This window comes from Melanaphis sacchari, unplaced genomic scaffold (genome assembly GCF_002803265.2).
Source record: "Melanaphis sacchari strain LSU unplaced genomic scaffold, SCAv2.0 Contig11_pilon_pilon, whole genome shotgun sequence".
Classification (NCBI taxonomy): Eukaryota; Metazoa; Arthropoda; class Insecta; order Hemiptera; family Aphididae; genus Melanaphis; species Melanaphis sacchari.
This window is the reverse complement of record NW_020270469.1, coordinates 1,597,002-1,624,165: the sequence shown is the minus strand read 5'-3', so window position 1 is coordinate 1,624,165 and position 27,164 is coordinate 1,597,002. Positions and strand designations below refer to the sequence as shown.

The following is a 27,164-nucleotide window of genomic DNA, read 5'->3' as shown; positions in this document are numbered from 1 at the left end:
TATTATGAATATTAAGATATTTTATAACAAAATTAATTTAGAATTAATTCGATTTTTTTTAAAATAAATATCAATATTCAATAATAGGAACATAAAATTAAATTTTGTATTTCTGATACTTATATTTAAATTATCCAGTATTATTTATTAATCTAACTTAACATAGTTACTAAAATAAGAGGTTTGGTGGAGATCGCTCATTTAAATTCTCTCACAACGCCTCAAGCTATTGTTGTATTATAATTTCAAATATTAACTTTTCAACTTCGATAAATTATCGTGTTTAGATAATCAGATAATAATTGGCAAAGTTCGGTTAAATAATTATTAATTAATGTAAATATGGAGTTTTTAGATGTTTTAGATATTAGGTATTTGTAGTTAAATATACCTATATAAAAAAGTATTACGATTAGTTTTATATTAAACATTCGTACACAATATTTTAAATAATATTGAACGAATTAAAAAAAAAAAAAAAAACATAAATAGGTATATAATATAATATTATTGAATTTTGAATTTAATTAACTAATTATATTGTTATATTTTATAAAATAATATGTTTTGTTACACAGTTGAAATATCTAATAAATAAATAGGTAACGATAATAATCAATAAAGCGTCATAGATGAGTTTTGAAGTATTAGTAAGTAAGTATAAAATTATATAACAAACCTTAGCACATATGGCTGGAAGAGCAGAAATCCATGGCTCTATCTTTGTTTGGCTATCTCCAAATTGACCAAAAAACGTAACAACAGCATATGGAGTCCAAGACGCTATAAACAATCCAATAAGGATTAAGATTATATAAGATGTTCTTAATGCAGATCGAATAGGTACTGCTTGACCTCGTCTGGTGACGTTTAATGCTAATCTGTAATCCCAACTTTCTGTAAAATACAAATGTTTAATAAGTAAAGTATTACATTGTAATTTAAAAAAAATATCGTGCCTACTTTGGGATACGCATAATTATTATTATACAAACGTTATATGTATAGATAATTAATGATTGAACACCAGATTTGAATTATATTTGTCTTAGATTTAAATTTAAAAAAATGTAATTTTCGTTTATAATTTACAATTTTTAAAGTTTTTGCATAATACTTATATTTAATAAAATATTAAACGTATAATATGTGATTAGATTTCAAATAGTTATAGAAATGTTAGTCACAGGTTATTTCATTGTCACAATCAGCAAATAATTTTATCTCTCTAAATCGACATAACTCAGTCTATCGTGTGATTTATACAATTATACCTATATAGTTAAACAATTTAAAATAATTGGTACCGTGATCGTACGGTTAATCGTTTATAAGATATTCGAATACCAAAACGAGTCCTAAGAATAGTGGGAAATATATTTTATTTACAATATCTAATTATATTTTATTTTTCTCTTGTAAAAAGAAGTATTTATAAAGTTTTATAAAGAATCCATTTAGATTTTTTAAATTTTATTTAAACAAAAATTTTTCTATTTATTGATTATTTAATCTAACAATTATTACTGTGTTATAACTATCAATTAGTAAAGTAGTAATATTGTCTAAAAAATATCTAATAATATGTATATATTATTTTGTCTGATTTGTTAAAATAATACTATGTTATTGTTCCGTGTAAATAAAATCACTATTTCACTAACCTGTGCCCAAAGATGCGACATTACTATTACAATCGGCCATTTCTTTATTGTGATCAAGTATTGACACAATAATGAATATATAGCAATATGCAATGATCGAGACTGGCAAAACGAATCCGAGCAATAGCATATAAATGTAAAATAACCGATTTGAAACGGTTCTGGTTGTATAGTCCCATGAGCATGATGTTTCGAATCCTTCCAATACATATTTTGACCAACCGAAAATCGGTGGTAACGTTATTGATAAACAGTATATCCATACAAATGTGCACACCTAAAAATAAAACAAAGTATAAATGCATTCATTATTATTTTTTTTTATAGACTTCAACAGCAATGGTTATTATCGCCTGAAGTCTGTTTTTATTACCTGTTTTAACCTACGCGGGTAAGAACCACTCAGACTGTAGTTTAGGTTAAGCAACCAAATTTTTACACTAGAAAGAGGAGAAATTTGAATTGTGCTATATTATTTTTATTTTTTTCGATATCAGTACAGTTTGAAAAATAAAAATAATAATGAATTTTCAAATGATATAAGCTTTTTTTGTATAAGTAAATATATAAAAAATTAAAAAACATATTGTACAGCAAATGTTTTCCTTTTAATGTGAAAGTTGGGTTGTTCAACTTGGACTACAGTCATGGGCGCTCCTAGATATTTTTCTATGGTGGAGGGGGGGGAATTAATTATAAAAATAAATGAAGATTTTTTTATTCATTTTATTTTTGCACATTATTATTTTTTTTCATTATTAAATTAAATTATTACAATTAGGTAACAATTTTAAAATGTGTTAACGTGTGCACACTTTGCACAGAAATTCTAATCAAATCTTAAAATTTGTAAATTAGTTGATTATTTTCGAAAAATTTAATTTTCTTTTAATGTGAATATAGTATTTTATTAGAATACTAAAATTTAACTTTTACGATCTTCTAAAAGTTATTTGAGTCTTATAAGTACAGTCCTAATAAACAGTCCAAATAATTATATATATTATACTGGGCTTATATATTATAAAAGTATTATAAATGCATTATAATGAATCAATAGGAACCTACCTATATTCAATATATTTATATAATAACCACTAGACTTTAAATAATACATAATAAGAGTTTATTTACTGGTATTTACGAGACATGATTTGGTTTTAGGAAATATAAAAAAACTCGCTATTAATTCATGGTTTAAAAATTTGGTCTACCAAAATTATAATATAAAATAAAAATAAAATGTTATAATTTTAGAGATAAAAAATAAATAATAATATAACTATTATCAGTTAAAAATATTCCTACTATAAAATTACAATACAAGCGTTTTAAAACATTGATTATATTTTACTATACCTAATTAGTTGAAGTTATTCGTCATAAATATGAATAAAGTATTCTATAATAATCATATGTATTATATGCCTATTGTAAAGTTGTACAAATAACGGTGGTGGGCAGCATACTGTGAGATGGGCAGAAGCTTTAAAAAATAATAGTCTTAGTTTACTGATTGCATATTTGATTCGCACTCACGCCAGAATGAACATAAGTGCATTAGTAACCGTCTTGTACAATGTGTACAGTTACTAAATTATATAATTTTTTTAATATTAGGTTAATTATGTGCTAAAAAATGTACTAATCGTTTGTGTGCCTCACAGTTATTTAATACATGCACTATATTATTCAATAAATACAAATTGTCTGAAATAAAAACATGGTAACAACTTCAATATATTAATGTATCCACGGTATAGTGTGTATCGTGTAGTGTGTCACTCACTTTCGTTGCACCCTGTCGCGTTAACTTCCAAGATCCTGATACTGGTTTCGCAGTGATCACTAGATATCTTTCAATTGCTATGGTTGAAAGAGTGACAATTGAAACCAAACCAAATTGTCCCACTCCGAAAGCATAAATTGTGCATCCTGGAAAACAACGAGCATGGTAAATAATTTATTTTCGATTTCAGATAGTGTTACATAATATGAATGTATTATATTATTAAATCTTATATCTACTTTTCGCTACCCGCCCTTTTTTGTCTTGCAGCGAATAATAAATATCACAAAACTTACAATGGTAATGTTGAGATAAATTCATTTTTTTTCAAATGCTTTTAGATGAAGAATACCTATTACAAAAATAGGATGTTATTTTTAATGTTAGACCGTTCCTATTAAATGATTTACAAATTATAAATGATCTATTATCATTATATTCATAATTCATTAAGCTTAAAATAATATAAACAATCAAATAATCAGACATAAAAATGTATTCCTCGATATATTTTTGTAATAGGTGTTCTTCGTCTAGAATAAACAATATAAAATGCATTATACATATTTTTTGAATGGGAGTTATTTGATACTATCATAATTTATAATAATATAGACAGAGATTTTATACGTTTCTCATGATTTGTTTTACCATAAATATGGTGCATAATCAATTATTATAATTGATATACAAACCTAATATTATTGTTATATCAAATGTATGCTTTGTACGTTTTGAGGAGTGGTATAATTTATACACTGGTAAAAATAGTATCACAATTGAAATTTGAAATTTGGTTTAATATTTTTAAATTACCCAACATAAAATAAATATACGTGTCGTATATTGTCTGTCGTTGAGTTATTTGGTTTGTAGTCCGTACATATTAAATTACAAGTTCAATAACACAATCAATTAAAATGAATTACGTAAAATAGGAGTTTTAAATTATATTAATATGAATGTAAGACGTAAGTAAGTACACTATAATAAACAAGTTGCACTAATATTACTCAGTTATGAATCATACGTATATGTCTAGACATGTAATTGAATAATTTACAGCTAGTAATTGTTTACTTGTAGGTACACTAAGATACTTAATCATATACATTATCATCAATACTAATTTAGTTTTAACTAAAAAATTGAAATTTTTTTTTAATTTTCATTAAAAAATAGTTTAGTGCTTAAATAGATCTGATTATTGTGATCAACATTTAGAGTTCTATTATAAACTTAAAGTAGATACTATAAGTTATAACAGAATTTAAATCGATTATTACGGTACAAATAACTTAAGTACAATTTATGTAAAATGATTTATAATGTAAATATAATATTCCAATTTAAAAATTTTTATTTTTTCAAAGTATTCATTGAAGGTACTTAAATATGCACAAAAAAACTCGAAAATAATATATATAAAAAGAATATTTTTATAAGCTGTATTTTTAAAAATAACTAATGCTAATGATTTTAGATCTGAATCAATATTTTCTTATCTTAGAAGAGTATATTATGTAAAGGTAGCTAAATACTATTAAAAACATCTTAATTGCGGGGCATATCCGGGGAAATAGAAAATCTGTGTATATTTACTTATTTCAATTTATTTCGATGTTAGTTGAAAAGTATGAGAGAAAATTTCTAATTTACAATCTTTTTGATTTTGGCAATAATTATTCTTTATTTTTTCAAAATTATCTAGAAAACGTCTAAATTTGAACTAAAAGATGATTTTTGCAGTTAAAATTGTAAAATAAGTCCTTAAGATATTAAAAAGTCTATACAAACAAAATTATGTGGTATTTTTAATTTCTGTATCAAGGTAGCCAATACTTTTTTATATTGTGCCAAATAATAAAAGAAAATTAAGATTGTGCCATAAAAATTAACATTTATGTGCTTATTTCGTAATAATAAATTATACATGATATTATATCTGACACTAGTGCACCATTAAATAATATCAAGTGCATTGCGAAAAGTACGTATACCGCAGGTTACCCCTGCTTAATATCATGAAACACTTTTTATGCTTACTTTACATGTTATATGATCAACCTAAATAAGTATAAAATTATAGATATATTTATACTCTATGATAACAAATAATTACTTTCGATCTATATAAATAACACAGGCTTACAGAAAATTTTACCTTAAAACTATTTCTCAAACAATTTTTTTAAATTTGGTACTCAAGGTATTATCAGAACTACTAAAGTGCAAAAATATGACACATATAAATTCTTATAATAACTATACTTATCAAATTTATAGTAGGCATTTTTATTTATCATCAAATTAAACATGTTTAGTTGTACTAAAAAATGTCAAGATTTTTTTTAAATATTATACTCCTTAAATAAGGTATAGTAAATTTAAGTATAATTTGGGAAATCAAAATTATTTTCCACCCTGTATACATTAGAGTTTTATTTTTATTTTCATGAAATAGAGTTCTAATACAAATCACAAATATTGACAGTATACAATTATTATTGTTCAATGTAAGTTTTAAATAATTATTATTTAAATCAACTAACATTATTATTATAACTCAATCAGTGGAATAGCTTCCACTATAATCGTCTATTTTAATTTGAAATATTTATTAAGTTACAAGTTGTTATTTAAAATAAAGAAGTTGCAATAGATAAAATAATTTTAATTAATTATATTATAATATAACACTAATAGATATTACTATAGATAACTTTAATAAAATAATGTGCTTAAAACATAGAAAAAATCGTTGAATCAATGTAGTAGAAAATTAAAATTGATATTCAAACCATTAAATTGATAAAAAATCAGACGTGTTTCGAATGAAAATACGTCATTATAAAGAATCGAAGTAGTTTCGAGATTCTTGAGGATATAGTCAATTATGGATTTGAAATTTTTTTAAATAGATACTTCAGAAAATTATAATCTAATTTAAATAACAAATTTTTAATTGGTCTTAATTATTGTATTATTCGTGTTAAATATATTTCTCTGCATTTACGCTAAGTCTATATTTTATAATAAAAAATGGGATAGACAAGAAAATGGTGAATTTATTGTTTTTATAACATCTGTATTTTTGCTCTAAAATCATCTCAGAGTAATTTATTTTAAATATTTTTCATAACCTAATAGAAACGACGTGGAAATTTTCGCATCATGAATAAATTCTATATGGTTTTTATAATATATTAAATTCAGCAAGTGCCACATCTATAAATTTACGATCGACATACGAGTACAAACGCAATCTGAATTTAAGCATCTGAGAATTTATATATTAAATAAAACCCAACAATAGAATCCATTATATTTTAAAATTTGGTAAAGTAAGTTTAAGAAAAAGTAACTAATTAACTAATTTTCTAGAGAAAGTAAGCTCATATAAATCAATTAGGTATTAATGACAATATTAATTTGTTAGTTGGTGAAAAATGTTTGAAATTATTTTCAAGTTTAAATCAAATTTCTTATACGTCATTCAGACACTATTATAAGTACTATAAAAATAAATGTTTGTTTAATGACATTAATATATTTTACCAATTCAAAATATAATATTAACCTAGAAGTTTAAAATTCCCAATTTTGTAAAACTATCTTGGATTATATTTTTTTTGTTCTTACATCATATATATTTTTAATGGAATGCATTTATACTATAAACTTCTGCTGGATAAAAAAAAATAAAATAAAATAAAGTTTGGAATACTGCTGTAACTTTAAAGCTATAATTATTTAGTACCTACAATACAAGAAGCAACTCTTAAAATCAAAGATTGAAGCATTTTGACTAAAGGTAATTCGTACAGTTCAGAGTCTAAATTTACTTTTCTCTTTCAAAAAAAGATTTAGATTTTTTTACTTAAGACGTCTGATCGTTAAAATTAATAATGATTTGTGATTTTTAAATAAATAATTAATATTATTAATTTTTATTTCATTTTTATTTCATTTTTAATCAATAAAGTTAGCTGTTATAGTACCATTTTATACTTATTTACTATTAAGAAAACATATTCCGATAAAAAAAATTAAAAAAACAAAAAGTAATAAATATTATATTATGGAATTTCATTAGCTTTGCTTTAAATCATAATAATTATATGTACAACTATTGTGACATTGCGCGGATTCTTTATGATTTCGATATTGATCCTTAAGTTATCTTTTAGTTTTTAAAGTTTTCCGTGCAACTTCTTTTTAATGCCTTATTGGTATTGTTAAAATAAAAATATTTCTATTATGGATGACAGTGTTAGATACATTTACAGTTTACAGTAATGTTTGATATATTCGTAGTTGTTATTTACTTGAATACTTGTTTTCAGGCTCTATGGTCACCTCTTCATGCGGGTTTAAATAAAAATGACACAAGTGTATTGTCATTAATTGTTATATTCACGAAATGTGCAGGTTGTATTGTTTATTGTGTAAAACAAATTTTTTTTATTTTCACCATAGGTTTCTGGTATTTTAATATATTACCGAATCGAGAAGCGATAATAATAAATATAATAGTATATACCTACCAACATAAAATATAGTTAATGATACTTGGATAGTACGATTTTGACACAGTATAATATTATAATATTTTAATTGCGTATTTAGAATTTTATAGAAAATAAATACATCATATATTATAATATATCTAGTTCCTAAAAAAGATTCAAAGAAAATTTTTTATTAAAAAAATAAATTGATAATATAATATAATACAAGACTTAACATCAGATGAAAAATGTTATACACGTATTAATAATTCTTTAACGAAATAAACATTTCATGACCGTCTTTGAATAATGTTTTTAAGTAAATATAAATACAAATTTGTTAATTTTTAAGTTTTTGAAATTTTAATTATATTATTTTTATTTTTAAGTTTTCATAAGTCATTTTAACATAATTTTATCTAAAAATAAAACAATCACATTAAAAGGTGTAATAATAGTTTTAACCTATAGAAGATGTACTAGTATATAAAGTAACCAATTGTTTGTTTCAAATGTTTGTTCTACAGTTTGAATTACCCTCGTAAACACCAAAACGTCAACTAATGATATATTATCAAATAATATTAAACCCTTATAAATTATGAGTTTATACATGTAATACATTTGTTTTATAACTACTTGATCGGGTTGATGATTTATACTTTCGAAAAATTGCCATAAAAATATTCAAAGCTAAAATATTTAGCTATTTAAATTAAAGTAAGATAAAAGCATGACAATATTTTATTTATTATGCATTGGCTTTTCAAGTTATATATTATAAACTTAATAACTATGAAATAATAGTTCATATAAAGAAAATATAACTTCAGTATAAGACTACTAAAGTTATAATATTTGTTGATTAATGTTTTTGTAAATCTTTATTACACTTTTATATTTTATATTTATTATAAAATACCAATTATGCTATGGTATTTTGTATGTTCATCACACGATTACGATGAGAAAATTTTTCTGTATTTTCTATTGTACACACGTATACATTTTTACATCATCAACGTATTTATAATGGTTTTTGCTAAATTAATATAAATAGACGACTATTATACAAATTACAGTTCCTAACCAAATGCGATAAAATGTTGGTTGGTATACAAAAAATTATTTAGGTACAAGTAGCTCTATAGTATTTTAATATACATTCATATTGAACGTGTTAAGTTTTTAGACTTAATTCTAATTTTTCTTAACTATCAGTAGTAATTATCAGCGCGTTGTTAGTACTTGTTACGCCAAGTAAAGCATGTTATAGAAATATGCTAGTGGTGTAATTTCAGGCTATATTAGACGGGAGTAAGTCCTTAACCGGCCGAATGAATCCACTGAGGTACACATAGTTATTTTAAATTTGATAATATTCATATTATTATTGTTACTTACCTAAGTCATCAAAAATCCATTCTTGTTTGAATGAGGACACTGCTGGCATAAAATGCAAGATCGAAGTAGCAAAGTCGGCAGTAGCTAGGTTTAATACAAACGTCGAAAATGGACCTTTTAATCTTCTAAATCTAAAAATATAAATTAAGTTTGTTATGATAACTGTAATGTATAAGAAAAAAATTAAATAATTGTTGCTTGAATTTTTTTTTTTATAAATTAATTGCGATAAAACTTTTGTATAATTTACATAAATGTTTAACTGAATCGGAAAGAATTTATTTTTAAATAAAATGTTTTAAATATATTAACTCGTGGTTCATGAGAAATATTTTTAATATTTCTGAAGTGAAACAATACCTTATAATACAACTTTTGTCTTAAAATTGATTTTATCCATTGTAAAATTTTAAGATCTATACAAGGTTTAGGTAAATTAAAAATATTAGATAGATGTTCTATTAATAAACGATTTTTAAGTAAAATAATTCCAAGTTGCATATAAAATCACATCTATAATATATAAAAGAAAAAAAAACTAGAATTAAAAAAAATAAAAAAAATACGGTTTAATAAAAATTGAATAATAACGTTAAATTGTTTTTGATATTATTGTTCAACTAAATAATCCGAGTTTGGTAATTTATAATTTAAATTATACATTTATACAATTATTATATTTCTTAAATTGTAATTTAAAAAAATAAATAATTTTATTCCGTGTATAGAGTGATTAATCAAGTGTGTTCATCCTCATTTGTTTTTTGATAATTAATTTTAATTATGATTTATTGAAATTTTCAAGTATACTTTAACCCTTTCAATCCCAAATTAAGTTCTGATAAAAAAAAAAAATATTTGACTTCTAATTACTTATATATTATGCCTAACTAAGAATTATTTTTTATTTCAAAATTTTTTGATCACCAAGTCATGAGTTATTGAATTATGCTATTATAATTGCAATTGGGCGTTAACGGTAATAATTTGTTATGCTATCAGAATGGCAATTGGGCGTTAAGTAATGAAATGCTAAACATTATAAATAAAGTCTGTTCAATTCTTTTTTTTAGTTATGCATTTTTTTAAATTAATTTTTAGTCTTAATTGTTAATAAAATAAAATAGACAATATAGAAAGTAAAATAAAAATTTTATTTATCACATACATACTATGAGATTTTTTGAAAAACTTTTTAAACATACATAATATTTTAATATTATAACTAATTGTAACAAAAAAAAAAAAATAATAATAATATTGTAACAAATATAAAAACAACTTTATTTATCATATCACATACATAAAAAGAAATTTTTTGAATAAGTCTTGTAAGTTACATAATATTTTAATAACATAACTAATTTATTTTTTTGTTCAGCATAAATATTAGTATATTTAGCCATTTTTTCAAATTCTTCTTCAGGAAAATAATTCATAAAATAATCCAATGGATTTAATGTTTTTAAAATAGATAATTCAGGTACTGGTTGTTGGATGTCAAATTCACTACAAACCATTGGTTTCATATCTTTTTTGTCAACAAATGGTAAATTCACCATAGGTGATATAGTAGGTATTTGAAATGGACTGAAAAAAATCAGTATTTTGAGATGACTGGAATATAGAATTGACTTCACTTATTTCATCTAAACATGAGTAGTTTAAAAATAAAAATGATAAAAATATAAAATATTTATAATTGAACATACCATTATCAGTAGGAATATCAACATCAAACAAATCAGGAAACAATTCATTACCATCATCACCATCTTTGAAATTAGTAAAATCATTTAAAAGTTGGTCTAATTCAGATGTAGGAAAACTATTTTCTTCTTCTTCATAATCATCACCAGATAGAGATGATAAATCTGAGTCTCGGCCGTTACCAAGCAATTCCAAAATATCAAAATCACGGAGTTGTTTTCGTGACATTATAAATAAATACCTAAATTATTTCATATTACATAAACACAATATTAAAATTATTTATATGTATGTAGTAAATTTGAATCTATAAAATACTTACGTTAAACAAAATGAAATTCAAACTACGCAGTAACGACCGTAGACTAACGTCCGACGTACGGAAAATGAGACGAATAACAACTGTTTATCAGTGATGTAAAACGTAAATATTAGTTGATAGAATTACAACATTACGCCCAATTGCCATTCTAATGGCATAACATTTAAGGTACGATAAAACGATAACGATTAATATTAATAACTATATTACTTTATAATATGTTTACAGTATCAGTGTATACACATGAAAAAAAATATGGGATTTTTAGAACGTCTTTGACATTTTATAATAAAATCAAATGTGAAATAATAAAATAAATATTTCAGTAAACATTTTTGTTATCAATAAATTGTCATTATCATTTTGTATAAGCTCCGAATTGTATTGTTATCATTTTTAATGTGTTCTACACGTGTTTTTACGTATAAATTCGTGTATTACACAACGGAATATTTTAAATTCAATTTTATAACGATTTTTATATCATTGTGCTATTCTAATGGCATCGGGGACTGAAAGGGTTAAGACTGTATTTCAAATTCTTAGATTTTTTATGACTCTTTTAAAGTGTTATTTTTTCATTATAAATTATTCAGTGAACATTTTTTTTTGAAAATTTTGTTGGATCTAATTAAAAATTTTAACGAGTTATTTTTCAGTTATTAACATTTTTATATTTTATACATTTTTGTATAAGGAAAATAATTCTTCAAAATATAAAATATTTATAATGATGGATGTTGTATTTATTACACTCAGACCATTTTCATAAATTATAAATATCGATAGATTATTATTAATCACTATAGATCCTATGTATCCTAAACCCATTTTTATGGACTTATTATTCATAATACACAAAGTTAAATGACTTAGAAAACTACTCATTCAAATTTTTATTTTACTTCGTTAAAGTTTTTAGAAAAATTATAATCCAAATAATTTACGGTAGAAAAAAGAAGTTTTCATTTGAAAAATAGAAATTCATATCTTCACAAGACACTCCATATAAATTCTATAATACATCTCAAGAGTTATATATATATTTTTTTAAGTATATTTATAAATTCTAAAAATCTGGTTTTGAATAGTTGCGCTATTAAGAAAAAAAAGGATGGGCATGCTCAGTAAATAGCTGAGTAGGTATGTATATACTTAATTTTAATGTTTTTAATAAATCTTGTTTTAAATTTGCATCAAATATGAATCATTGTAAAATTAAAAGAATAATTAAAAAAGCATTATAACAAAACTTATAATGATTCTACGTTTTCAATTATAATCACAAATAAGTACCTACATGTACTTCTATTTTAATATTTCACATGATTTTCATATTTTCAGATGCTAGCGTTAGGTTTAGCTACAATCAGTTTTAAATAATGAAATTTTCGTACGATAAATTTGGAAATTATAAAGTGAAGGTACTAGATACATAAGCGTTTGATGAAAATTTAACCTTAATATATTGCTCTGAGTTCAGAGTATACTATATTCTCAGAAAATGGGCAATGTGTTTCGTTCGATCGAAAGTGATGAAAAGTGGTCAATTATGTCTTTTTGCCCTGGAATGTTGTCGCATTACACATTTTCGAATAAAAATTCCAAAATGGTTCGATCGAAAATCACTAAGTTTAACTTCGGACTGTAATAGCAGTTAGTGATCGCTGTTTTCCATTAAGACTGCCCGACAAATAAAAATACTGCAGTTACTGCTCACTAAGACCATAGTATAAAGACTGCCAGTCGACTTGCCTTAAATTTGGTGACTGTGGCTTACACTTTTGTATAACGATATGATTTATACTTGTAAGCGAAACTACAGTGGCTGCTAATCATTTTATCTACATTTGTAGCACTGTCTGCTATTCAACGATTATTGATCAAACCGTTTTCGTTTTGTTGTCCGTGAGTGCGTATAAATAAATAAATTATAATATTTTAATAAGATTTTGCAGTGCGGTTATATTTTAGTGAGACGAGTATTGTACCTATAATTATTAGTTATTACTATTTATAAAATAAATAATTTTAAATTTATTTTAATATTTTTTGTCTACTGGTGCAAAGATTAAATAAATTAATAAAACGTTTAATAAGTGATAATTATTGTTGTAATTTAAACTTTAGTTTTATTTCATTTAAAAAAAAGTAATTTCCTATTACCACTATACCTGAAGTTATTTATTTGTTTTTTAATAATAATAAAAACTAATAAATTAATTAATTGCTATGCTAATATATAATTAGTATGGTTTTATAATTTTATATTTGGGAACCGTATAATTTCCGTTCGCCCGTTTTTTTTTGCACGATTGCGAGCACATCATGTCACCTATATTATTCACAGGTTCCTTGTAAAGATAGAGAATTATTTACATTCATTCACATGCTTCTGCAACCGTTGTATTGACGTTATTCAGAATTAATTGTGTTTACATATTATAATTTGCCGGCATACTTGAATACATTTGTAAGGTCTTATAATTGAATCTTGGTAAAATAGTCCTGTGATAATTGGTTGATTTTTGGTTGGATATATTATGTATATAAATATATTTAACCACAATGTATTTATATGTGCATATAAGTATTAACTTTGAAAAACAGTTATAATTCTCATTATATTTTACTTTATTACTTTATGTTAATACATGCCATAAAACCATGTATAATATAATATTATATACTCGTACACTGTAATTTTCATTTTTATCTTTTAGTCTAATAGTTTTAACTATTAACTCTATATGTACATACAATCGTATTGTAGTTGGAAATTTTCTAATGTAGTATGATTTCATAAAATGCATACCTGCAATAACATTCATTTATATGTGGTACATCATAAAAAAAATGTATTTATATAATAAAGGTATCAAACTATATATAGGAAAACAAATTCAACAAAGTAAAAAAAACAACAAAAACTGTTATTTACTATATTTCAATTATAATTTAACAGTGATAACAATCAATCAATGCATACAAATAAAGAAAGTATTTGAATAATAAAATTATCAATTTAATTTTATGAGTTAAAACGTATAGGTAGTAAAAATTATATTTTAATGATAATAAGAGGTATTTGGATTAAAATAAAAATTAATATTAATATCAATATTTTTAATTGTAAATTTTATCATGTAATTTTTAATTCAATATTATCTCAATCTTACGCTTTATTTTCTTGTAAATCGAATACATACACTTCTTTCCCATAAAACTTATTAAATGTTATAATTACTTGTTCCCTACGTATTTCCTTCTACGTGTAATATGCATTAATTATATTCCTAAACATACTTAGTATTATTATATTATTTTATTATCATATTAATTATAGTTAAAATAAACCATTAGATAGGATTTTGAAATTGGAATATACGTCTAGATTAGACTTTTCCATTGACAATAAGCATTTATGTATTATCAGTTAATAATTCACCGCCTATGTTGAAATTCTTTGTATGTTTAGTGATTCGTCTTTAATTTAATTTTGTAACATAGTTTTTATTTAAAAAAATATGTTATTGTATATTTTTTATAGTTATCATAAGTATCTTATTAGTCATGAGTTATTACTGTACTCAAGTTAGCTATGGCGTCGTTTATATAAAAAATAAATAATAAATTTTATAAACTTTCACTTGGAGGAAAACATTTGTAATTTTGAATATATTTTTTTTTCATTATTATTCGTCAGTATTATCTTTTAAGAATATTTTCTTCCTTCATATGCACTATTTTGGTTATCGCTTTCCTGATATTTAACATCTTCTAAATTATTGCTCTCTGGATGTTATCGTACTATTATTTTTTTATTTAAATCTTCTGGGTTCGTTGTAAAACCGTTTTAATAAATTATAAAATTAAAATCATATAATTGATGTTAATTCCTGTTTCGTAATATTTTTATTCATAAAGAAAAAAAAATAATAATAAATTAAAATTAAAAAAAATATAATATTTTTTTATATTATGTCCGTATAAAAAGTACCACCTAAGTTGTTTATTTCCTCCTTTTTATGTAATTTCAAATGCGTCTTAGCGAATTTCAAACTTAATGACTTGATAATTAATTAATGTTTAACTCATTTGCTTTAATATAATGTAGTTTTTCACATATGAGTGTATGAGTGTATAAAACATAAATAAATATGAAAATATATAATAAATAAAGCATTGTTACCATTAAATAGTGAAAGTTTTGTTTTAGATAATAGATATTCGTTAACTAAATATATTTATTCAATACGTATTACGATATAAATTATTTTATAATCAAAAAATAGGTATTTTTAAATTTTTATTGAGAATTATTAATTTGAACGACTGTTTTACCACTAATTATAAAGAAATAGATACTAACAATTTTAAAATTTCAGAACAAATGATTTTTAAAAATTTTAATAATTTACAGAAAAATTAGATTTAATACCAAAAAAACTTTAATAATAATTAAGTATATATGTATATACTTTTTAAATTTTATCCAATTTCTTTACATAATTGTAGTTTATAAAGATATTACACACGATTGTATGTGGATTATACTATTTATTGTTTTATATTGTATTCATGTATCTCTGATCTTTAGTTACGTTAGTGTATTACATATACGTGTGCATAATTTAAATCATTGGAAAATTTAAAGTTATTCCTACACAACTTTATCAATAATTTTTGTTAAAAATGGGTAAGTATACCAAAAATGTTTTGGTTATACGGCAATTGATTGGGATTTGTTAGAAAATTGTATGTTTTCTTTTAAGTGTCATTTGTGTTCAATTATATAATAAAAGTTTTATTTGATGGAATTTTTAAAACATTTACTTTGGAGTATCTATTTACTAGAAAATCGATAATTTGTTATTTTCAAAGAAAAAAAATGAGATACTCATTTTTATTCTGTAAAAATGTGATATTTCTTATTTGATTCTTGTACTATACTAAAAAAAATGTGCTTCTAAACCATTAATAAATAAATATTTTTTTGTAATAAAATATGTCAAGTCTTGTTAAATTTTTAATGTTAAAAAAAAATAATAATAATAATAAAAATGAATTATACTTTACCTGGTAAATACGATGAGAACTAAACCATTTCCAATCAAACCCGCAATGCCAATAACTGTGAGCAGCATGCCATAGGCAAAAAATATCATCGGGCTTGTAAGTTTTTCGTTGACATTTTCATCTCCATAACATTTTTTACTCTATAATACGTTTAATGATTTAAAACAAACATGATTCAATTATCAATATTATACGTCTAATAAACAAGTTATTATTATTAAATTTGTTTTTTTTTTTTTATAAAAGAAATATTGTTGGTTAAAAATAAATACTCTGAAAATCCCCGATCCCTGTCATATTTGAATCATGGATTACGAATCATCTTGTTTATTATATAAACATAATATAAGCTCACTAATTACTGTCTGATTTTAATAACTGAAATAGTTAAAATTATTTCAATCTATGTAAATATATATATTATTAATAAAAAAATTCAATAACGGTTATACAAAATTTATTAATTTTTTAAATTAAATAAAAATGACTGTGTCATATTTTTATAAATTAACTCGTTCAATGCAGATAATATGATATACGATATAATATATATAACGAGTATGAATAATATTAAATAAGTTCAAATAACTAAAAAAAAATTATTTTATAAAAGTACTTAATAAATAACATACTAAATTTATTGAACTGTAAAGCAATAATAATAAAAACAAAATAATGTCTCTAATGTTTATGAAATAATTTAAAGCGTATACAATTTGTAACCAAAAAAATTATTGAATAATATTTTGAAATAGTACTGTTATAAGTATCACAGATAAAACTAAATAAACTAAACTTTATTTTAAATAAGTCTATATTACGTTTATTTTTTCATAAAATTTATGGTATTACTTGAATAGAAAAATGTGAAAAAATTAATTTAGTGAAATTGGATAATCCATGAAAATTGTATTATATTTTACCTACTACTTTATTTTAAGATAATTGTGTTAAAACTATATTTTAATATTTTTAAAGTCTATAAGTATATATAATATAAATATTTTTATATTTTTTACTTAAATAAATTGATTCTTGAGAAATAAGTATTCAATTAATTGTTGTTCAACTTTTTTTTTATATAGATATAAGTATTAAAGTTCAAATAAATAATAATAAAAGTTTCTAAATCAGTATTATTGAATTTAATATTTTACTTCAAACTGAAATTTAGTGACCTAGCCAATACATTTTTTAGAATAATATTAAAGATACACTTTGATAATAATTTAAATATTTTTAAAGAACAAAATTAAATCTGAAATAAATAATATGGATTTACAACTGATTTATATAACTGTGGTTTTATATATTTTTTTTAACAGAATATTAATATTTGATTCTTTTCACTATTAAGTTAGTTAATTTTTAGTATGCATTTATAATAATATTGTAACATTTTAGGTTTTTACTTTAAATTTGTAATTTTAGTGTAATATTAGATTGCACATGTTAAATATAGTTGTATAAATAAAACAATATAATATAATTATCTATGTCCTTTATTAATATTATTTTATCGAATAAGTAAATGCGTTATTTTTGATGATATTTAAACAAGTAGGTATGATTGGTTTTTATATACGCACTTCGTTTTTGCACATCGCATTAAAACTGGTTAAGTGGTTCGACATCGATATTTTTTGGTTTTTGGAATTATTTTTCGGTGATACTATCGCATTCGTATTGTTTCCAATTTCTCACTTTTTAAGGAATAAAAATAAAACAATTATTATTTTTTCACATATGGTTATTAATAAAAATGGTAATGATGATAGTGTACATTTTAATAACTTATTATTTTGCCATTAGTTATTAATATTTAGGTCTTTTAAAATTAATAAAAAATAATAAATATTTTTAATATTACAATACCATATGTATTATTGCTTTCTCAACACAATATATTACTTAGCCCAGTTTTCTATTTTATTGTTGATTGTCGAAGATTTTCTCCAAATGGATATTTTTTTAAAGCTTACATGATATACCTACAACAAAAACACAAGTTTTATTCACGTGTACCAAATATTTAAAATAAAAAAAAAATATGTAGAGTATTCTATTATAAAAAAAAACATACAAATTATGTAATGGTTCAATGTTCATAATATCTATTACTGAATAACAAAAATAAAAATATATTTATTTTAATACAAACAATATAAACTACTGTTGAAAAATACACTTGCAAATTATTTGCTTTTTGATAAAATAGTAATTATTGTTGATTTATTTTAAACATCATTTGAATTATAATGAAGAATATATTGAAATTTAAATAATTTAATATACCTACCTATGTATATTTATAAATAATATTCGTTTTATTTTATTTTATACGTTACGCAGAGCAAACAATCGTTATTAGTTTTTTAATAATATAATTTTTATTTTTTATTGCTTCTTTTTTATAATGTTTTGTAATGTTTCATAATTTTTATTTATTTATATTAAATATAACCAAAATATTGCAAGTATTACATGCAGTATGACCCAAGTTCTTACATGGCTACATTTTTACTGAGAATAATGTAAATTTCTTAATTCCATTATTAAAGTAGATTGTTTTCAAAAGGTTGTATCAAAACAAGAAATACCTTTAGAAAATTTAAATAGTTTCACTTGTTTTACATTAAAGTTTTTCAAATTTTTTTACTCTTAAATATTTTAAATTAGTATGAATGTCATATTAAATCATATAATATACTTCTAAATTCTAAGATGCAAATAACAATATACACAATTTACTATGGCTTTTATTGTAAATGGTTTTGCTTAAAGCAAAAAAAAAAAAAAATTTTATTCAAAATATATTACTTTTTACGAGCAGAAAAACTAGAAAATATGTAATACTAATTTTATTCCATGTATGTGTTTATTTTGCTGTTATACTAATTGTCATTATGTTTTAAGAGGTTGACCCGAGTATTTAAATTATAATAATATTAGGATAAATAATAAAAACTATTGTAAAAATCGGGATACTTCTTAACATTTGTTCTTGATAAAACTGAATTTGTTATTAACTGTAATGACTTGAAAATTTAACCAAACATTAAGATTAGCAGTTTATAAATATTTATGTTTATTACAAATTATTTATATAGAATATGAATTTTTATTTTTGTATTTTTTAAAATCATGTTGATAAAATTTCTTTCTGAATATAAAAATATTTAAAACAAGGTTTCTAATACGTTTTTTTTTTCAAGAAATCGAAAAATATTAAAAATTAAATAATACATTTTTTAAAGTGTTTAAAGTTTAAATTTTGATTATTTTTTAGATATTTGTTTTATTCAAATCGTAAAGAATTTAAATTTTTTACCATACATTTTTTTATGAACTCAGGATTTTTTCAAATTATTCAGATTCATTAATTGTATTTGTCTGAATCGAATCATGAGTTAAGGAAAACTATTAGTTCATCCTACCAAATTAATTATGAAAATATTAATAATAATATAAACATACGAGTACGGAGTATGACATGGAATATTCTTAAAATAGGATATGTTCCACCCGCATCCTCTGCTTAGAACTATTTTTCGTAAATAAATATAAGTATTATGGAATTAAAATTTAATAGTCATTAATGTGGGAAATGACAAAGTAAATCGGAATTTTCTGTACAGTATAAAAGAGTTCATTAATTTTGAATTTTTCACGAGTTTGAAGGCAAGTTTAATATTTAAAAAATATTACAATATATATATATATATATATATATATATATATATATATATATATATATATATAATAAACAGTTATACTAATAATCATTGTTCTTTTTTACTATGTTTTATGAATTGTAATAATATTTATTTTAATATTTTATTTGCTCAATTTATCATTTTTCTATACTTAACATTAACAACGTTAAATTTATAAGAATATACATATTATACATTGACATTTGAAGCTTAATAATTTTAGATTAAATTTAATAATAATATTATTTATTTATAGTAATTTTTAAGATAGTATAAATTTCAAATATTAAAATATATTTAATCCAATACACCTATATAATATTTAGAAGCTAATTTTTTATGTAGTTTGGGGAATAAGTACTCTTTTCAATTTAAGTATACCATCATACTCTTTACTATTTATTATGATTTCTTTTATCCTCATTCCTTAATTATTCAGCCATGTCGACGGTTGAGTGGTGTGGTTATGATTTTGAGGATATAATATAGATAATTTACTTTGCAAGGTGAGTAGTTTATAATTACATTAGAACTTAGAAGTTCCCAAGTTTGTGCAAGTTATATCTGTAGTTACACAAAATTGTAGTTGATTATACCATATTATACTACTATCAATACGATTTCATTTTGGAATTGTATGTAAATTATACACTACATAGTGTACAATTTTGAATATTTTTTAAATGTGTAACCTGCATTTACATTAAAGCTAAATATCCCTAAAATTAAGTTATATAATAATCTGTCTCTATATTTAAGTAAATTATAAAAAAAACTGTTATTCACCTACTCTGTAATATTTTCCTTTATAGACCTTTTATGCGATAATCGATCAACATATCTTTAAACAAAAATATATTAGAAGAAAATATCTTTTGTACCTACTGATTTTTATTAGCTCATTTGTTGTTACATATTATTGTATCTAGGGTCGACATTTAAAATATTTGAAAATAGTCGCTAGTTTAATAATTACTAGGTATTTACTTTGTGTACATATTATGTTATTAAGATAAAAATGGTAGAAGCCTTATCTGTTTATTAGATGGGATTTTCATAACTTAATTATTGTAACTGGGGATTTTATCAGGTTTATATAATATAATTTAAGCATAAAAGTTTTACTTGTCAGATGATTTTTGATTTTTTTCTCTTAAATTTTATTTAAAAATGACTCTTATTTTCATTATAAGTTAAAAAAATAATTACCTATTATTATACATTTGATATCTCCATATTTTTTATAAAAATGATAAAAACAAATGTATTTGGTGTTGTATCTACCGAGTATGATAAATATAAATGCAGTTTGTATTTTACAAGTACTAAAAATAAAACAGGTAATTATTGTAATATATAAATATCATTATTTACGAAGTATATTAATTTATACATATAATATATTATAGGAAAAATAATAAAGGAATCCTATCATTTACATGTACTAAACAGTGCCAAAATTCAAGTAGAAGAAATTTTTGAAAAAATTGAAGTAAAGATGATACAAAAAGTAATCAGGTGTGCAAAATTAATTTAATTAGCTGTTACTACTATTCCACTAGTTTTTGTAACTCAATTCTCAAGTCAATCACTGATTTTTCGAACAATCCGTAGACTGAGATTCAAAGATCAAGTTTGTACTCAGAATTCATTAATAGTTATCAATTTAAATATACATCTCGATTACTAGTTAGTTAATAATAAGCAATTTTTACTTAACGATTATAAAAAAAGAATGAGAATTTTGGTATTTTTGATTATTGATAATTTAAAAATACCTACATAAAAACTGTCATATTTGGATGGCAGATGAAACATTTCGGACGGTTCCAAAATTCTTTTCACAATTATATAACATAAATCAGTGGTTCCTAAACTTTTACGACAACGACACCTTTAAGAAATAATTTATGTTAAGTAGAACCCCAAATGTCTTTAATTCAAACTCAACTCTAATTTTTCTAAAAAAAAAAAAAACAACTAATACTCCAAAAAATGTTTTTACGATATTGTCAATTAGTTAGTTAAAAAAAAATTTAAAAAAAAATTTCAATCAAAATAATATAAAGCAATAATTTTTAATAATAATATTTTTTTCAAATATAATTAAAAAAAATTCTTAATAATTATATAAGTACATCTGACAAAACCCTTGAGATTATCATGTGGAACCCTAATAAGGTTCCGTAGAACACATTTTGGGAAACGCCACGATACACGTTTGTTATAACCGAACAACATATTCTGTTGTTTACGTATTATTGGCTGATCATATAAAACAATCCTTTAAAGAATTTTTAAACACTTTTAAAAGATTTGAACCAAATTTGATTCCGAATAGTATTATGATTGGTTTTGAACAATAATTCATTAGCATATATAGATGTAAAATTAGGAAATAAAAGGGTGTTTTTATATTTGCAACAATGTATGTAACGTAAAATAAAAAACAATGAATCACAAAAAATGTATACTGAATATGCAGAATTTTCATTACAAATTCGACATCTATGTGCACTTGCTTATGTTCCAATGAATAAAAGTGTATAATATTTTAATGACTTAATTGATTCAAATTATTTTGTTGACAATAAAAATATTCTATCTACAATGATCAACTATTTTTTGATATATGGATCAGATGTCTTAACTTTCGAAATGGGCGACGCTCGCCAATGTTTAGTATACATATGTTGAATTTCTATGAATTAGTAATATAAGATTTTCTACGCACAAATAATTTATTAGAAGGATAGAATCACGTTTTCAACGCTGTACTTGAAACAAACTATGTTTTAATATGGAAATTCATATGCTTCTTAAAACAAGAATAAGTGTTACAAGAGGTATTTATATTTTATCTTATTTGGTTTATTTATTTAGTAAACAATTATAATAATTACGTGATATCAAGTTCAATTGGAAAGACGTTTTCCGGAAGAATCAAGTCCACCACGTCGTAAAATGTATAAGGATCATGATAAAAAAATAAAAATAATCGTGAAAAATTGCTCTGAAATACCAACAATTCAATATTTAAGATGTTTATCTTACAATATGCGATATTAATTACTAATTTTAATTTGATTAATTAAGTTTTTAATATTTTTAATAATAATAATTATTCTATCATATAATTTTGGCTTTTGAGTAGATGTTACTTTATACTCAATTTTTACCCAATTTGCACACTTATAATATGTATAAAAATTTATTAAATTAATTATACGAATAATGATTTTTTTTTTTTAATCAGTTTTAAAGATAATATATTGATCAAAGAGATTTTCGTCATAAGATATTTTCATAAAAGATATTTTTACCAAGATATTTCGATTAAACTATCAAAGAATATTATGACATGGAACTCTTTTATGTTTGTCTTCTACCAGCATTTTTCCAAGAAGGACTTTTTGAAAGTCTACTAATAATTATATGTAATTTTAGTGTAATAAATTCTTAATCACCATTTTGGGTTCATGTTCAAGCATTCTATCATTCATCAAATCCATCGTACCGTTGATTTTATTTTCACTAGAATGGATAAAAAACAATTCTGCACAGCAGTAGGAACTCCTCGATGATTCTTGGCTTAATAATGAACGTGGTTTCTTCAAATGCTTAAAAAAATGTCTTGCTGTCTCTTACTAACTTATTAAAAAGTGCTCCCTAAAAAAAAAAATAAATCGAAAACTTGTAGTAAACGTAAACAATGTGCACAAAGCTATTATAATCATAAATATAGAAATTTTTTAGAAGAATCTTAAAATACTTAGTTTTTATTTTTTATTTATGAATAGTACCAATCTTCATAGTTCATTATTTTGCTATTTTATATTAATATATTTTTACACGTTAATAATCTGTTACTTTTTAATTAAATATAACTTAATGCTCGACTCACCAAAATCATTTTTTTATATTCTAATGTAATTTATGTCTCTCTTTTGTATTAATGATTTTCGAATGTTGTGAATTAAAGGTTTAGAAACACTGTCTTAGCCTCATGATCGTCAATTTAAGTTTACAGGTTATATTTATAAACAATTGATTTGCAATTACAATAATATTATGACAAGTTAACTGCGCATTTTGTATAATAAAAATAAACTACCAACACTTACATTACTTTTTATTTGAACGATTGAGGGCTTAAAGTGTTTAATCGTCATTGAAAAAATAGCGCTGTTTTATATTATTTTTATAACTAGTAGGTAAAACACAATTTTAAATTATAATTAATATACATCTTTGTTTTTGTTACATATAATTAAGTAACTGTAATTTGTATTTATTTATTTTTAATATATCATTCAATACTACATATACACATGGTGTCTTGCTAATTATATTCACTATATTTTTTTCATTATAATTGTGAATTTATTAAAATTTTCATAAAATTTCAAATACTTCTTTTGTCTTTTATGAATCACTTTAAAGTTAAAAAACTCTTCTTTTTTTTGGGGGTAAGAATTTTACTTTTTAACTGTAAATTGTTAAGCATGTAGTTTTATTTTGTAAACGTTGATGTATAAAAAATAAGTAAGTTTTAAGTTATTAATTACAGATAATAGTTCATATTAATAGATTAAGTAACACGTTTTAGTAATTAATTTTATAAAATCCAAAAATGTTGTAATTACTATAAATAGTGTTAAATGTTAATTTCATCTATTTAACTTTATATGCAAGACCATAGTTAAAAAATAGTACTATTAGTACAGGAAAACTCAAAAAGTACACAGTCGTTTTTATTGAAAAATTATTAAAGTTTGTATCAATACGAACACTTATTAGATTGTAAGTAGATCAAGTATTTAAGCATATAATTTTTAGGTAGTATAGGAAATAAAAAAATAAAAAAAAAATAAAAATTTGAATAAATTTATTATAAAAGGATAAAAGAAGTGTAAAGATATAATAAATAGTATCATATAGAAATGGTGATGCATTACATTGGTTATACGAGTATATTATGCATATTCTATCCAGTTCATCTTAGAACTTGACAATTGTTACGGTTTAAAAAATAAATAACAGTGGTGTGCGAATTATATTGTACTAAAAAAAGGTGGGCAAGTAAGTACTGCTTTATTATACAGTGGGTGTCAACTATCGTGTATCATTGAGTTCAAATTTAATAAATCCATTGTAGGGATCTATTACAGTAGAATCTCGATTATCCATCCACCAATAAACTGTCTTTTTCGGTTAATCGTCAGGCGCCACACTTGCATGAACTACTTAAAATTTTAATGTTTTGTGTATGAGTAGAATTATCCAAAACTTTCCGGAAATATCTACTATTTGTAGATAAGAGATAGGTACATATGTATAAATAAATTTAAAAAAAATAATAATAACATTATACCAAAAAGTAATAGAACCCAATTATATCAATGTGCATGTCATGATTATTAAAAAAATAATAAATAATATGTATGTATGTTTAAAAAGATGTTTGTTGCTCGCTTAACCGTCTTTTCGATTATCTATCAAAGCTCTGGTCCCGAGACTGACGGTTAATCTAGTTTCTACTGTACTTACTAGATTGTATAGCAGAATGGATAAGTATGTAAAATCATGAAATTAGTCTATATATTTTAAAATTGTCATAGCATATAGAAAAGTGTATAATATTTGTAAAAGTTTAAATCCTTATATTTTTAAATAATAAGGAAATAACTAGAATTTATATTTTTCATTCAAATACTTATTTTTATCTAAAATTGAATTTAAAACGTCAAATTTAAAAAAAAATGTACCCACCATGTATCTTTAATATTTTTAAATAACTGTAATAAAAACTTATAAGGAACTTCATAGTAAATTTTAAAATTATTAATCTGATAAAATTTTATTGAGAAGAAAAATAAAAATATTTTGAAAATTGTATATTATATGGAAAATAATAATATAAAAAGTTAGTACAATTTCAAAAATTTACTATTTTTGAGTTACATTGAAAAAACAATATCAATTTCATTAGAAATTGGTTTTGCTTAAAATTTCCTGTTTTTCCTTATTTTTTTTTTTTTATATTTTTACCGATTTTTAAAAAAGTAACTTGATTTTTTTTTATTCTTACTTCCTAAAGCTCTTTTTAAGTTTAATTTATTACCAAAAACCACTTTCAAAAATCAAAAATTTTTAATAGTTGAAAAAGTAATAGTTAGAACTTGAAAGTTGTAGGAATTATATATTGTTTAATAGGCTCTCAGTTTTTAACAAAACAAGCAAGAAATTTGAACTACATGGTAGTTTAAAAATCATATTTTGCTTATTTTGATAATTTTAAGAAAGAAGTATTATTAATTTTTTTTTTCGCATATTAAGCATATTTAATATTTCCTAATTACTTCGATTTTTTTTTCCTTAACCAATGTATTTAAAAGAATATAAAACTCTGTATTATTTTATGTAGGCATTTATTGTGATTGATGCAGTTCAATATTAATTTGACGGACATAGCCCCCATTTGTACTAAAATAAAAATGTATGTTTATTCTCGGTGATAATGAATTGAATCCATGTTACTTTTATGTGTTTAAATTAAGTCCAGCTATAATATCTTTGAATTGAGTCCGTAATCCGTATAGATAAAATGTCATAACTACCTAATTAACCTAACCTATATAGCTGGTGACACACAATTAGTTAATACTTATTTAATCATTAAATTATTATGAGTGAAAAACGGAGTGTATGTTTAGATATTCTCCCGTAAAATACTTATTTCTCCTCAAACAATTTTTAATATTTTGTTATATTTCTGAAAATAATAAGATTAGTAGGTACTTAAAATGTCCAAGTTATTAATTTCAATGCCGATATTATGATAAAATTGTCAACAAATTTTAACTCTTTTTGAAATATTTATAGGTATAACATATTTTCAATTTTTTTTGGTATTTTTCTATAACTGTCAATAAAAATCTATTCTTTAGGTAAAAGTACCTTTATTTA

The 27,164-nt window shown here is 22.4% G+C and overlaps 2 protein-coding genes across 3 annotated transcripts in view; both read right to left on the bottom strand.

The window, feature by feature from the left end:
• Positions 1-27,164, bottom strand: part of LOC112604389 (rhodopsin-like) — a 57,565-nt gene that overhangs the window by 14,779 nt on the left and 15,622 nt on the right. Inside the window, exons 2-8 of the mRNA XM_025353411.1 lie at positions 18,355-18,470; positions 18,069-18,182; positions 16,480-16,619; positions 9,369-9,499; positions 3,454-3,599; positions 1,665-1,941; positions 680-897 (exon numbers count right to left, since the gene is read on the bottom strand). Coding sequence (XP_025209196.1) covers positions 680-897; positions 1,665-1,941; positions 3,454-3,599; positions 9,369-9,499; positions 16,480-16,619; positions 18,069-18,113 — 957 coding nt within the window. The 5' untranslated portion in view covers positions 18,114-18,182; positions 18,355-18,470. The remainder of the gene's footprint in view (positions 1-679; positions 898-1,664; positions 1,942-3,453; positions 3,600-9,368; positions 9,500-16,479; positions 16,620-18,068; positions 18,183-18,354; positions 18,471-27,164) is intronic.
• Positions 10,776-11,580, bottom strand: LOC112604390. Of its 2 annotated transcripts, none has more exons than XM_025353412.1 (3): positions 11,401-11,580; positions 11,081-11,319; positions 10,776-11,017 (listed from the first exon to the last, which is right to left on the bottom strand). In XM_025353412.1, the coding sequence occupies exons 2-3, from the start codon at positions 11,304-11,306 to the stop codon at positions 10,908-10,910; spliced, it is 336 nt and encodes a 111-aa protein (XP_025209197.1). In that variant the 5' UTR covers positions 11,307-11,319; positions 11,401-11,580; the 3' UTR covers positions 10,776-10,907. The 2 variants fall into 2 exon arrangements, with proteins under 2 accessions (XP_025209197.1, XP_025209198.1); XM_025353413.1 differs by having other exon boundaries at positions 10,776-10,958.